General features: G+C 33.1%; 1 protein-coding gene across 1 annotated transcript in view; it reads left to right on the top strand.

The window, feature by feature from the left end:
- The window catches only part of LOC145270185 (uncharacterized), a 149,768-nt gene that overhangs the window by 132,419 nt on the left and 1,016 nt on the right, over positions 1-16,333 (top strand). Inside the window, exon 12 of the mRNA XM_080125814.1 lies at positions 10,392-10,541. Coding sequence (XP_079981940.1) covers positions 10,392-10,541 — 150 coding nt within the window. The remainder of the gene's footprint in view (positions 1-10,391; positions 10,542-16,333) is intronic.

Here is a 16,333-nt window from a genome sequence, read left to right as displayed (position 1 = left end):
CGTTTTCTGCTCCGCCTTTTATTCCGAGTAGAAACCGCCTTTTTCGGAGGATGTTCGTAGCAATGCATGTTTTATGTAGCGCTCCACTTTGGGGAGATCATCACCTACCTGGCCAGACTGTCCTTTCCTGTACGAAACCTGGTAACGAGTGGATTCCACCCTTTCCCTCCTTTTTCAGTTTGATGGCGACCACGACTAGCCAGAGGTGACTAAAGCATCAAGCGTTTCTTCTTTTCGATTTCAGTTTTTGTAATTGACAAGTTTAATTTTCCTCTTTTCCATTACTGCAGCTTCTAGTTAGAATCAGTACAAGTCCTCAGGTAAGTATTTCTTTCGTTGTGTTGCTAGTGATTAAAACGAATTCCTTTCTGCTTATATTTCCTTTAACCAACTTTTGCAAGTCTAACCAAAAATAATCACCCATGCTTGATCATAGCCAGAATTATTTTTCTCTTACAGGTATTTTATTTTATTACTACATAATGCATGCATGGCTCCATTCGACCAGGAACGACTAGAGTAATACTACAATTAGTGTGCGTGTGCTCACAAGCTGCTTGAAGGGCGCTGGTAATATTATTCCTACTATCTATCAACTACGAGCTGGGGCGGTAATGTAATGATGGACCTCCGATTAGTAATATCCGATACGATAGTAGGAATGGCAGTTTTGTGAGCTTTCATAGGCTCTTCCACATTCACGCACAATCTTGTGGTATCTCTCTAGGAATCCTGTTGGGTAGAGAGAACAAAAAGTCCCTTCCCTCGTTTTGGAAGGTTGTTCGCAGCAACGCTTGTTTTATATGGTGCCCTCTTTAGGGAGTTCAACACCTTGTTGTACGGAACCCGATCAAAATCCAGTTAATGACGGCATGAGTTTGTTGCGTCCGTCATCTGGTCGTCTTTTTATACGCTTGCATGTGGCGAGCAGAAAAGACGTGCTCGAGCAGGCTGGAAGGAGAACACTCCCCCGAAAGAGAAAAATGGGCCTCCCTCTCTCCCGTGTGCTTCCATCAAGGCCCAAATTGTGTGTGTTCTCCTTCGCAGGCCTGGTCCTCCAACTTTCCTCGACTTTGCAGGTAACTAATCTGGAGCTTTTCTAAAGCTCTTTTCTCAGTGTCGAGTTGTTGAGTCAACTCCCAGCTCAACAAATACCTGCAGCGCAAGGTGCGCTTTTCCGAATTCCCCCGAAGAGGGAGCGACACGTGCTCGTGTTTCTACTATGTAATTCACGCGTGCCTCCACTCGACTACGGATGACTAGAGTAATACTGCTATTAGTTTGCGTGTGCTCACAAGCTGCTTGAAGGGCGCTGGTAATATTATTCCTACTATCTATCAACTACGAGCTGGGGCGGTAATGCAATGATGGACCTCCGATTAATAATATCCGATACGATAGTAGGAATGGCAGTTTTGTGAGCTTTCATAGGCTCTTCCACATTCACGCACAATCTAGTGGTATCTCTCTAGGAATCCTGTTGGGTAGAGAGAACAAAAAGTCCCTTCCCTCGTTTTGGAAGGTTGTTCACAGCAACGCTTGTTTTATATGGTGACCTCTTTAGGTAGTTCAACACCTTGCTCTCCTTGACTCTTCTCATTGTCGAGGTTCTGAGTCCGGTTCCAGGTGTACAAATAGGTGCAAGTCTGGATAGGAAATCTCCCCAAGTGGGTGAGCCTACGCTCTTTCTTATCAGGCGACACGTGCTCGTGTTACTACATAATGCATGCATGGCTCCATTCGACCAGGAACGACTAGAGTAATACTACCATTAGTTTGTGTGTTCTCACAAGCTGCCTGAAGGGCGCTGGTAATATTATTCCTACTATCTATCAACTACGAGCTGGGGCGGTAATGCAATGATGGACCTCCGATTAATAATATCCGATACGATAGTAGGAATGGCAGTTTTGTGAGCTTTCATCACCTCCTCCTCATTCACGCACAATCTCGTGGTATCTCTCTAGGAATCGTGTTGAGTAGAGAGAACACTTCCGTTTTCTGCTCCGCCTTTTATTCCGAGTAGAAACCGCCTTTTTCGGAGGATGTTCGTAGCAATGCATGTTTTATGTAGCGCTCCACTTTGGGGAGATCATCACCTACCTGCCCAAACTGTCCTTTCCTGTACGGTACCTGGTAACTAGTGGATTCCACCCTTTCCCTCCTTTTTCAGTTTGATGGCGACCACGACTAGCCAGAGGTGAGTAAAGCATCAAGCGTTTCTTCTTTTCGATTTCAGTTTTTGTAATTGACAAGTTTAATTTTCCTCTTTTCCATTGCTGCAGCTTCTAGTTAGAATCAGCACAATCCTCAGGTAAGTATTTCTTTCGTTGTGTTGCTAGTGATTAAAACGAATTCCTTTCTGCTTATATTTCCTTTAACCAACTTTAGCAAGTCTAACCGAAAATATTCACCCATGCATGATCATAACCAAAATTATTTTTCTGTTACAGGTATTTTATTTTAATAAAAATTAACAAAATAATTAACATACACTCAGTAAAATGCAATGTACTAAAGTAACATAAATAAAACAAAAACAAAATGTAAAAATAATAATGCAAAATACAAGTAGTTATTACAGGTTTCAACAGCAACAGCCATGACCCTGTCATCCCAATATTGGATGCAGTTCCAGAAAGTCATAAAGTAAGTATTGATATCTTCTTCTAATTATAATTTTTTAAAAAAAGAAAATTTCACAAAAAATAAAATACTGTGATCTAAAGGAAAATAAACCGAAAAAAAAAATGTAAAAATAATAATGCAAAATACAACTAGTTATTACAGGTTTCAACAGCAACAGCCATGACCCTGTCATCCCAATATTGGATGCAGTTCCAGAAAGTCATAAAGTAAGTATTGATATCTTCTTCTAATTATAATTTTTAAAAAAAAAAAATTCACAAAAAATAAAATACTGTGATCTAAAGGAAAATAAACCGAAAAAAAAATGTAAAAATAATAATGCAAAATACAGCTAGTTATTACAGGTTTCAACAGCAACAGCCAGGACCCTGTCATCCCAATATTGGATGCAGTTCCAGAAAGTCATAAAGTAAGTATTGATATCTTCTTCTAATTATAATTTAAAAAAAAAAAAGAAAATTTCACAAAAAATAAAATACTGTGATCTAAAGGAAAATAAACCGAAAAAAAAAATGTAAAAATAATAATACAACTAGTTATTACAGGTTTCAACAGCAACAGCCATGACCCTGTCATCCCAATATTGGATGCAGTTCCAGAAAGTCATAAAGTAAGTATTGCTATTTCCTAATTATAATTTCCAAAAAAATAATTTCATAAAAATAAAATGCTATGAAATAAAGGAAAATAAATAAAACAAACAAACCAAAAAAAGAAAAAAACAATTAAAAAAAAAAGAAAAAGTTATTCAAGTTTTCAGCACCAGCAGCAGCAACACCCATGACCCCTCTCATCCCCATCTTGGAAGCAGTTCCAGAAATTCCTAAAGTAAGTAATAATATATTTTTTTTTATAAGCAACTCCAACTTCCCATCGAATTCATAAAGGTTTCATTTATTGTATCAATGTGTCTTGGTGGTGCTGCAACAACTACCTTGATTTATTTCTAATTTTCTAGTGATTGTTGAGACTTCAGGACTCTAAACCACCTTTTCAGCACTTGTTTTGTACCAGCTGCTGAATTTGCTTTGTTTTAGATGGGTTTCAGTTAATTTCTTAATTTACTTGATTTCTTTTTTGTCTAATGACTTTTGATGATTCCAGCTTCTAATTGGCCCTTTCTTTTCTTGTTCTCCAGTACCGTTGAACATTACTCACTTTTTTCGCACCTGATAAATTTTGCTAATTTCTTTTTTCTCTTTTTGTTCCAGACTTTATCCTGTCTATTAACTTTTATTCTCTTTCTAGTTGTCTTGCAGCGTTGAACATTACTTGTTTTTGACTTATTTTTACTAGTGAGTGTTGAGACTTGAAGATTCTAAAAGAGCATTTCTTTACAGCACCTGATAAATGGCATCCTATTTACTTGATTTCTTTTTTGTCTAATGACTTTTGATGATTCCAGCTTCTAATTGGCCCTTTCTTTTCTTGTTCTCCAGTACCGTTGAACATTACTCACTTTTTTCGCACCTGATAAATTTTGCTAATTAATTTTTTCTCTTTTTGTTCCAGACTTTATCCTGTCTATTAACTTTTATTCTCTTTCTAGTTCTCTTGCAGCGTTGAACATTACTTGTTTTTTTTACTTATGTTTAGCATACGCACAGATTTGGTAAAGTTAGCCGAAAACAATTATATATAACATTTCTTCAGTTTGAACTCATTTTTGCCGAGAGAGATAGGTTTCCTTGTTCATGTGGATTTGCCTAAAGTAAAGTATTAAAATGCATGAACAATATGCTTTGTAATTATATACAAATATTTACATTACTATTGTTTTTTTTTTTTTATTACATTTTTACCTCAAACAAGGCACTTTGCCACTATCAGGGGGAAACATCTACTGGGGTACTATGTAGGGATTTGGGCAGGGAGGTGTTGGTTCACGTTGCACTTGAACTTATGCATGTCAGTACAGTTGGGGAAGCAGTGACCTGGAATGGAATTCCAAATTCTAGCAGCTCTGGGGAAGAAACTACTGGAGTAGAAAGATCTTTTAAATGTAGGGATCTCTACAGTGTGGGGGGTGGGATTTTGCAGCTTGTCGGGTCTGTCGAGGGTGTTTACGTTGTGGGGGCACAAATGCTTGCAGTTCATCAGAGCATTCACCATTATAATAGTTGTAGAACAGGCAGAGGGATGCAACGTTTCGACGATGGGACAGAGGCTGAAGCTTAGATGCCAGTTTAGGGCCTATCAGATTTGCGACTCTCTTTTGAACCCTGTCAAGGAGCGAGAGACTAGTAGCCGATGCACCAGCCCAAATATGACAGCAATACTCCATACATGGGCGAATAGTGGCCTTGTTAGAGAGGTACAGGATACTTTGGGGTGTTAGAAGTTTTCTAGCACGGTAGAGAGAGCCCACCTTCCTCGCAGCAGCCCTGGCAATGCTCTCGATGTAATTGTTCCAGCTATAATTATCATTTTCATTATGGATCAGTAATATAATTTTACTACTGTTAATATATTCTAATAAATTATAATATATTAAATAACTATAAAAACTAAAACTAATAATTAAAAACAAAAAAATCATGATTAGATACTAAAACATAACTTATAAATTAGCGCTAAATTAAGTTATAACCGATCAAATAATAAACACTAAACCTCGACATAAATGTAAATATCAAAATGTTAAATTGTATAAATACTGAAAGATTAAACACTAATACTAAAATAATACTTTAAAACCAAAAATATACCAGAGAATAAGTGATAAGCTGTTCTAAAAATAAACTTATTACTAGTAAAAATATCTTGCTGATCCATATAAGAAAATGATAATAATATTGGCATATTAAAAATGAGCAATTATTAGAATAACGATTGCGCTCAAATTCGAGTTTGCCCTTTACACGCCTTTGCAGTAATATTTATGCCCCAAAACTGAAAAATGTGGCTGATTACTTGGACCTGAAAGTTCTAAACTAGCATAATTGTCTGGCATCTCAGTACTTTGTACAAAACTAGCATTTTATCCCTGGGAGTTTGGGGGTTTTGTGTTGAGCCAAACAACGAAAAACGCGTGGTAGCAGGGAGGAAGGCTCGAACCCGTTACGTGTTTGCGTGTATGACCACTGGCAGTGACGTAGGTTTAAATTAAAGCTAGAGAAAAGAAAGCACGGCATGACTTACAAATACATCGTGGATTAAAGCAACCCCCTAGCTATTTGTCGCGTGAAGTAATAATTACACTTATATATATTTTTTCCTTTATTTTTAACTTTGACACATTAACCATTATTGATTAAGGGTCATATGAATTTATTACGTTAGATCCATGGCCAAGGAAACTATATCTAACATTTCAGTGGTTTATACTATAAGTTGTACACTTTCACTTTTATAGATATATCCATTTCAAAATTACTCGGACTTGTAACGACATGATTCCATTTCCGTTGGATTAAAACTTGTCTCTTTTTTCTTTTTATTTAGCAACCAGCCGAAACTTCTCCCAGAAGAAGACCACTCCCATCCAAAATTTCTACAAGAACAGGATTCAGGGTCCTGGATATGACCTTAAACTGTATCCGATGGTAAAGCTCCATAAGCGGGCTTGGGGAGTGTGGAGCCACCCTTTAATTACCATTGCTCCCAGGTCCACTCTGACCCGGAGTGGTAGTACCTGTTAGGGTCCCCACTGTGGGTTACATATTTTTCTTCTAATAAACCTTTAAAAACTATAAGTCTATTTTCTGTGTTATCTATTTGTTATACATCATGTGCCCCGAATTAAATTGTGATATTCGTTTTCAGCATATTCGAAAAGATTAAAAAAATCGACATAGAATTACATATCAAATATAAAAAAAAAAGGCTAACCCTGACCCCCAACTCTAATCCATCCTAGAGACAATTTGATCAAAGAGGAGCAGCATGAATATCAGCAATAATGTATGCCAAAAAAAAAAAAAAAAAAAATTACTTAATATTGGTTTGAACTATAAAGAACTCTGCACTTGTAGAGTTTTCGTAATTTTTGGATATATTACTATTTTCGACATGACAATTAACTACGTATGGAGGTTGGCTTTGTTTTAATATGCAGGGAGACGACGGTCTCATGACAGTCACCTCGGTCTTGTTCTAATTTGAGCCTGAACACTTGTTATGTTCCAAAGTAAATAAACGCTTTAAAATAAGTTAAAACAAAAAGAACTTCTCAGATATTAATCAAGGCAGATAATTAAAGTCAGAGTTACCTTTAGGAAACCATATGAAAATATACTCACAAATATATGTATATATATACATATATCTGTGTGTGCTTTCTCAAGGGAGATAATAAAAATAAGAGTTATCTACCTTTAAAAAAAATACTTGAAAATGTACTAACAAATATATATATTTATATATATATATATATATATATATATAGTAATTTATGAAATATATATGGCGATTAAGCTACACTGAATATTCGGCGTTTCATCCACTATAGGAGTCGTCAGGCTAACGAATCCTATAGTGGATGAAACGCCGAATATTCAGTGTAGCTTAATCGCCGTATATATTTCATAAATTACTAACGAGCTCTACCAACGTATTGAGCAGTTTGGAAGTAAATACTTAAAGTTTATGCATAAATCTATACTTTCGTATATTTATTTTATGTGAGTAAATGAAGTAGTTATATATATACAGCTTCTTCATTTACTCACCTAAAATTAATATACGAATATTCGTTTTCAGCATTCCTGACCAAATTGAGGGTTGGCCCCTTTCATATGCCGCCTGTACAAACATGGTCACCAGTGATTTTTACATTTCAAAATACACACATTAATATTTTCACTATAGAAAGGCTTGGCTTCAGAAAATGCTCCCAGCTCCGGACCTGTATCGAGACGGAGATTGAGGCTGAAGGCGGCTGCATTGAATATATATCACCTGACTTTTTCAAATAAAGCTGTAGTGTCGTTTTTCACTTTTATCGTTCCACCCTGTGTATATATATTTGAGCACAAGAATAAAAAGACCTTAGAAATAACAAGCTTTGATTAACTCACATTTAGTATAAGTAGGTAAATGTGCATTTCAGGTGCGTAACTCTTTTGTAAAAAATTTTAACACCAAGTTTTTAAAAATTTTGAGAATTTAAAGTGGGGGATCAATTTCGTATACAAAGTTAATGTAAACTGATCTCCTATTTCCCGGCCGTTTCACAGTTTTTAACCAATTAGACAAATTATCCACTAACCCTAAGTCTGGGTGACAAGGTTGTAAAACAGTAGACCCTCCCCCCCCTCTTAAAATGCACAACATTAGTAAAAATAGCAGAAAGAAAAACAAACTATTGGTTTAGAATTTAAAGTCGGTGATAAGTACACCATTTTTACTGACTTAAAACGACAATGGCCCGAAAATTCGTGATCATTTTACATTTAATTTCTAAATTACAAAATTATTCTTCGTCTTAATTTTTTTCTTCTCGTCTTAAAGGATTTTGACACGTAACCGCCTGAAAATGTAGAATCTTAATTTGATCAGAAGGTTTTAATCTAGCATGCAAACATTGAGGGACAATTTTGATAATTTTCTTTTAAATTATTCAGATTTTTATCGATTAAAACATCTGAAGATCATCAAATTTTTCGTTTTTATTTTCTAAATTAATTTTTACGTAAACAAAAAAGCTGATTGTTAAGAAATCGATTTTTTAAATGTGGTTTTAATCGAAACACAACAATAATTACATACTTGTCATTAGAGTCAAGGGAAATAACTCTAATTTCAGTAATAAAAATTTCAGTAATAAAATTTAGAGTTACCTCCCTTGAATATTGGCTTGTATAACGTGTATTTTCAGTATTCCGCTATGTCGATAAGAACTAATTATTTTTCTTGGACAAGTGTAGACATCGTATGTGCTGTATTTTTTTCTTAAACGACTATATATAAAAATATTTGAAGTTGTATATTTGTTAGAGTTTAGATTTCAAAGAAAACAATGTAGAAAATGACTAGGTGTATCGGAATTTTTGTAGGAATTTTTGACACCCCTAACACGAAACTGCGAATAAAATATAAAAAACTCGTAATTTCTCAGTTAAAAGTGGGTTATTTATTTTCTTTATGGATTATACTTCCAAAATAAACTATTAAAGTTGTTTTAAAAGTAATTGAAATATTTTTTTTTTAAAAACAGTAATGAATTTTCCGAACTCAATATTTTTCAATTTTTAAACTTTAAAAATCTATCAAAATTTTTCTATTGTTTGTCAGTCAGAAGTTTAGCATCTGTAAGGTGCCGGATTATGGTCTCAAATATTTTGGCAAAAAGTGTTAATCGTGACACCCTGCACTTTAGATTTCCAAAAGGATGAAACACTAGTGTCTGTAGGTATTTAATTATTATAGTAAATATATATATATATATATATATATATATATATATATATATATATATAGGTTGATAATTTTAAGAAAATCATACACAAGGAAATGAAAAAAACTAGGCCTAAATGTAGACGTATTAGCTAACATAAAAATAACAAACTTCCTGGACGTCACGTTAAATTTAGATAAAAACACATATGAACCCTATTTAAAAGATAACGCTAATCCAATATACGTAAACCCTAAGTCCAATCACCCACCATCAATTATAAAACAGATTCCTAACTCGATCGTAAGTAGACTCAGCAATAACTCAAGCGATGAAAATGTATTTAACAGGTCAACTAATATTTATGAAACAGCCCTAAGAAATAGTGGATGCAAAAATATTGATAGCAAATATAAGCAACAAAGCACCAATAACTATAATAAAATTAAAAATAGAAGAAAAAGAAATATAATCTGGTATACGGCACCATACAATCAAATGTTAAAAACAAAACTTGGCAAGAAATTTGTAGATCTTATCGAAAAGCACTTCCCTGCAACCAACCCCTTACACAAAATTTTCAATAAAAATACCCTAAAATTATCCTACAGCTGCTGCGAAAATTTAGAGACGATAATTAAACCACATAATAACAAAATATTAAATAAAAGCTATGAAAATAACAAAACAAGAATAAAAAAGTGGACACCATGACAAAAATAGAACTAACACAAAAAACACATATGTAACTAGCAGAAATAATAATAATAATAATAATAATAATAAACCAACTCCGGACAACAACAACCATACTAGAAATAAAAATAAAAATACTAATAACGAACAAGATAAATGCAACTGCAGATACTGCACACTTTGCCCACTTCAAAATAAATGTCTAACCAAAAGCATAGTTTACCAGGCAACAACATTTGCGAAAGAAAACCCAAATAACAAGAAATATTACATAGGTATGACTTCCTTAGATTTCAAAACTCGATATTATGACCACAAAAGTACATTTAATAATAAAAAAATATTGTATGAAAACAACGCTAACTAAAAACTCAATAGAAGGTCCGTATATAAAACGCGAGACCACAAAATTCTCGCATAAGCCTGAAGAATCCTAGAGTGGATGAAACGCGGAATATTCAGTGTAGTTTAATCGCCATGTATATTTTATAACTTACTATATATATATATATATATATATATATATATGCCCACCAATTATATATGAAAAACTATGATATCTATTAACCCAAAAACTAACTCTAAGTCCGGGTGGCAATATGAAAAAAATGAAAGTTACATTTAATATGTGCACCATATCAAATCGATTTATGACCCTTTGTTTATCGTAATAGACTTTTATCTATTCTTTTTCTTCTAAACTCAACAGGTAGCGCTACACGATGGACCTGTTATTGATCCCGACCGACGAGACCAAGTTGAAAATGATTGGGCCATCAAAATATGTAGTGAATTTGTGAAAGATGTCTTTCCTGGATTAGAGCCAGACCCTTGTATTGTTGAGCATTGTATATATACGGTGAGTGAGTGCAATTATTTAACCATGTTTAGTATAAGTAAATTAATGGAAGGTGAGTGGATAGTTAAGGCTACCATACAGGGTTTTATCTTTTCTAGAGGGCGACGATGCCGTTAAGTTCAAGTTAGAAATGATTGATTTTACTGATTTAGATGACAATAAGAATATAGGAGTGTGAAAAATTTGTTGATCATCATTCAATCCCGAGCAACGTTGGGTCACCCTATATATATATATATATATATATATATATATATATATATATATATATATATATATATATATATATTTTCCTCACTATGTATCTTTGATTTTTTCCAATAAGTTCCTCCTTTTACCATCTCCAACAGAAAACCCCGGACGAGTATTTTGTATTAGACACGCACCTAGTAGGGTCTCCTTAATTTTAATTAGTGTATGCAGTAGTGCTCTGGAGGCTTCCTGAGTTTTTATTTCTGTCACTCATTACTTAAAAAAAAATGTTTTCTCAAGACAATAAAAGACAATAAAATTGCAAAATCACTTTTTATTTTGAAAATTGTTTCATCTTACCCTTCAAGGACCAACGGGAAGACTAGTACACACACACACACACACACATACACACACACGCACACATACACACACATACCCTTCAAGGACCAACGGGAAGACTAGTACACACACACGCACACACACACGCACACATACACGCACACATACACACACATACACATACACACACACACATAACATGCACACACAATATACACATACACACACACATACACACACGCACACACACATACACACACACGCATACACACATACACACATACACACACATCACACATACACACACATACACACATACACACACATACACACACACACACATACACATACACACATACACATACACACATACACACACATACACACATACACGTACACACACACACACACACACACACACATATATATATATAATTCGTGTGTATCTCTTGACTATGTATCTTTGATTTTTTTCCAACAACTCCCTCTTTCACTATCTCCAACAGAAAAACTCCCGATGAGCATTTTGTATTAGACAAACACCTCTTCATCCAAATTTGATCATAGGAGCTGGATTTTCAGGTAATTATTATCATTACATGTTTCTATTAAAAAAAAAAAAGATTAACCTACTTTTGAAAATGTGCTCCTGCTATTACTGGTAAGCTAATGAATGTTATATCTAAGTCCATTGTTTTTAGCGATCACGTGTTTCATATATATATTTTTTTTATTCACACACAAAGCTGCACCCGGCCACGCGTTGCTGTGGCTCAGTTGTTTAAAATGGAACACATTCCCCATAAAAAAATGCATTTTTTATTGTTTATTTATTTTATTATTTTTGCAATTTTTTTATCAATAAAAGTTGTTTTTTCCCCAAGAAAAGGTGAATTATTTACCATAAATTGTTAGGTGAAAGTTTTTTGTTTTTCAGAAAAACTTGCACTTTTTTTTTTTAAAAGAAAGTTGGCAGTAAACATTTATTTTTGAAAACAGAATTTTTATCATGAAAAGAAAAATTCATGCTTTATATGAACACCGTAAATAGTTAGGTGAAAGTAGAGAAAAGTTAAATTTTTTTTTCAAAGAATGTACAAATTTTTTTTTTGTCAATAGATGTTAAGAAAATAAACAGAAAAAATGCTCCCATCAATAATTAACTATGAAAAAAAATAAATAAAAGGTTGATTTAGTGTTTCAACATTTGAACAACGCTCGGCTGAATCCAGTGATTGCCGGTCGAACCCTAAACTAATTGGAATCCAAGGGAGGGGGTTAAATTCTGCATGAGTACCATTCTTTTTAATTTTGTCTTTTGTTCAATTTTTTGTGTGGGCTTTTAGCGATTGCAAACTAACAAATTTAACAAAAATGTAAAAAAATTCAACAATTGAATAATTTTGCTCAGCTTCTAATACAAATCCTAGTAAATCAATCCCTCTTATAGGGAAGGACGGAACCAAATTATTGTCAGTATGTTAGGGAGAGGTTATATATATATATATATATATATATATATATATATTTACAATATTTTAAGCAGATTTTTATGGGTTGCTCGCTAACTTACGATAAAACTTACGAAGTATGCACTTGTTTACGATTGTTGTAAAAATGGAATGGAAATTTAAATTTCGCTCCGTTTTAATCTTTTTTTTAATTGTGCTTCTCCTAAAAACAAATATAATCAAAAGAATAACATTCAACAATTCTACTTTATATATAAAACACGAAATATTATATATGTATATATATATATATATATTATATATATATATATATATTAACGAAAGAGAAATGATTCCATTTTTAAACGAAAAATGTCAGTTTTGGTATATAAAAGTTCCGTTTAGTAATGTCACGTGATGGCACGCGGCGTGAAATAATTGTCCCCAAATAAAAAAATGCCCCATCCGTACAAGGAAAAACACCTATTTATTATAGCAAAATTCAGTCTGATGTTATAATTAAAAAGAGATATGTAAAAACACACATGGGTACAGTAAACATATTATACTAAAATGTCGAAGCAGTCATTCCAGTGGTTATTTAGACTATTAATTACGAACGAACCAAGAGTTAAATTATATATATATATATATATATATATATATATATATATATATATATATATACATATATATATATGAAACTGTCATCTTCTGTAGTGTGTTATCGAGTGACACAACTTCTTTCTTAAGGAAAAAAGGTTAGGGTAATTAACATATATATATATATATATATATATATATATATACATATATATATATATATTCCAGTGGTTATTTAGACTATTAATTACGAACGAACCAAGAGTTAAATTTATATATATATATATATATATATATATATATATATATATATATATATATATATATATATATATATATAGATAGATAGATATGAAACTGTCATCTTAAACGAAAAATTTCAGTTTGGTATATAAAAGTTCCGTTTAGTAATGCCACGTGATGGCACGTTTTTTTTAAGGAATAATCCTATGAGTAAAATTTGACTATTTTTCAACTATGGTAACACACGTTCATCCAGGTACAAGGCTACACACCTAACGTGAATGTGTGGTTTTTATGTCCTTTTGTTCATCCGTAGTTCAACACAAGGAGAAAGATTACTTCTGGTTTTTTGAAAAATGCTTCCATGATCGCACGTTTTTCAAATAGTTGTTTAAAAAATTATTTTATTTAAAAATAATTGGAATTTAAAATATAAATATGGAAAAATTTGTAACAATAAAGAATTGAACTACACATTGAGTTGTTTTTTTTTTTTTTTTAGATAAGTGATTTTTTGGAATTTATATCGATTTTTTATACTTGAAGGAAGAAAAATTTCGTTGATTTTCTTCAAATCTTTTTTAAAGAAAGCCGATTAAAAAAATTGCATAATTTTCTATTAAACCTGTTATTTTTTTTAAAAGTTGCTCTTTGCTCCTTTAATTGAAAAAAAAAATAGGGTTTGAATTACATTTTTTAAGCAGTTATAAGCTTGTAAAAATAGGAGGTCGAATAATTCAATTTTTTTTTCACGCATTCTAAAATCGGTTTCTGACATTACTATCACTGCATGTATGTAGACATATTGGTGTTATTTTTATATAATGATACGATGATGTAAAAGCATGGACGATACATTCGAAGAAAGTCGGAAGGCACATCTGCCGAAGGGTTTGTATCAATGACGCAAAAACAAATAAAGTGTTTCAATATCAATTGCAAATTCCAACATATAGCAAAGGGGAGATAACTCTAACTTTTATGAAATTAAATTTGAACTTTAGAGTTACTCCCCTTGCATTGCAGACCTTATTTGTTTTTGGTATTATTATTATTATTATTATTATTATTATTATTTATTTATTTATTTATTTACTTTTTTCTTTTTTAACGGAACTGATTTTTTTTTTTTATAAAATTATACACATATTTGTTGGATCTTCCGGGTTTGTATTACTGTACACATAGATTCAAAAAAGTGGTAAAAAAACAACTAACAAATAAATGTTACCAAAGGCAAGATAAGTTACTTTTCTACCTAACTGGAAAAAAGGGTTTTTAGTGGTTTTACTCACTTTAAAATGTGTAATCGGTTCGAAAATCATACAATGTTTATCGATATATTTGAAAAAGGAGAATGGCAGTGTGTGCTTGCTGTTGAATACGGTAAGTTTGGGAAAATGAGTTCAAACTAAATAATTACACAAAATGCTGTTAGAAATTCACCGAATATATGTCCGACTGAATGACTTTAATCGTCGTAGTAGTAGGAATAATTGCGGTCATCTAGTTTAAATAGAAACGGAAAATTACCTCCCTTTTGAACTAACCTGTGTCTTACGATCGTTTCCATCAAGTTGTATTTTTTATTTTCTTTAATAAATAATTTTCTACCTTATCGATTTTCGTAATTTTTTTATATCATCATCTTAAAAAATACGAGGAATACGTAGATACGATTCTTTTCATATGAAATTCAGTAATACGATTTCCGAAACTTCGCCCCAATAGTGTAGAAGCGCCAAACTGTCATATGAAAGAAAAAAAAAAGATGAACGAATTTCTAAATTAAATAGGGTTATCTCCCTCAGTCCATGGCGTGTTTTAGAAGAGCGGCAAGAAATTCAGAGATCACATCGTCCGAAGCCTAGTTGTTGGTGAAAATGACTTTTTTTTTGTTTTATCAAATTCAGACTGATTTTTTTTTTTTTTTTTTTTTTTTTTTTTTTTTTGCCAGGCTAATATTTATGTATTTATTTACGTTGTATTTTTAGTATTTATAGATTTTTAATGAGAGTTTTCTTTCTTAGAACTATTTTCGCTAGAGTTATCTCCCTTGGCTACATGTTTCTATTATTACGAATTTTAATCTACATATGTCTATTAGTTAATCTCTACCTTGTGTCTAGTTTTTACCATTCGCTGGTAACACACACACACACACACACACACACACACACACACACACACACACACATCTATGATTGATGATTACAATTTACTGTGGTTCATTAAAAAAAAATTACTGACATTCATTTGAGAGTAAAGTCAGACACAACGTCGGTTTTGCAAAAATGATACTCTGAATGGGACAAAAGAAAATGCCTCGGTTGAGAAGGATTTCCCCTCTGACGGAAAACAGAAGATATTACTGCACTTTGATACTGGCCCAAAAAACTCCCACTTTTCTCTCTTTCTTTTCCTCTTTTTTCGTTCTCTCTTTTTATCTTTTTTATGAATCAATTTTCACCCCAAACAAAGCACAGTGCCACTTTGAAGTAGAGGGCCACTATCCGAGGCATAAGTTGTAAGGGAATTATGAAGAGAGATGAGTAGCAAGATGTTTGTTCACATTACACTTGAACTTCTGCATATCAGTACAGTTGGGAAAGCAGAATCCGGAAGGGAGTTCCAAAGTCTTGCAGTTCTGGGGAAGAAACTATTGGAGTAAAAGGCTTTCTTACACCTAGGGATCTCTACTGTAAAGGGGTGGGACTTAGTTGTTTGTCAGGTTTGTCGAGGGTAGTCACGTCGAGGAGGTACAAGTGCTTGTAGTTCGTCAGAGCATTCACCATTAAAGTACTTGTAGAACAGGCAGAGGGATGAAACATTTCGTCGATTGGACAGAGGCTGAAGCCTAGATGAAAGTTCAGGACCTATCAGGTTGGCGACTCTCTTTTGAACCCTGTCCAGGAGCGAGAGAAAACCAGCAGATGCACCAGCCCAAATGTGACAACAGTA

Source organism: Euprymna scolopes, chromosome 46, assembly GCF_053919585.1.
Source record: "Euprymna scolopes isolate OS-2025 chromosome 46, ASM5391958v1, whole genome shotgun sequence".
Taxonomy (NCBI): domain Eukaryota; kingdom Metazoa; phylum Mollusca; class Cephalopoda; order Sepiida; family Sepiolidae; genus Euprymna; species Euprymna scolopes.
Note: the sequence above shows the minus strand (reverse complement) of the source record. Positions and strands in the feature narration are given on the sequence as shown.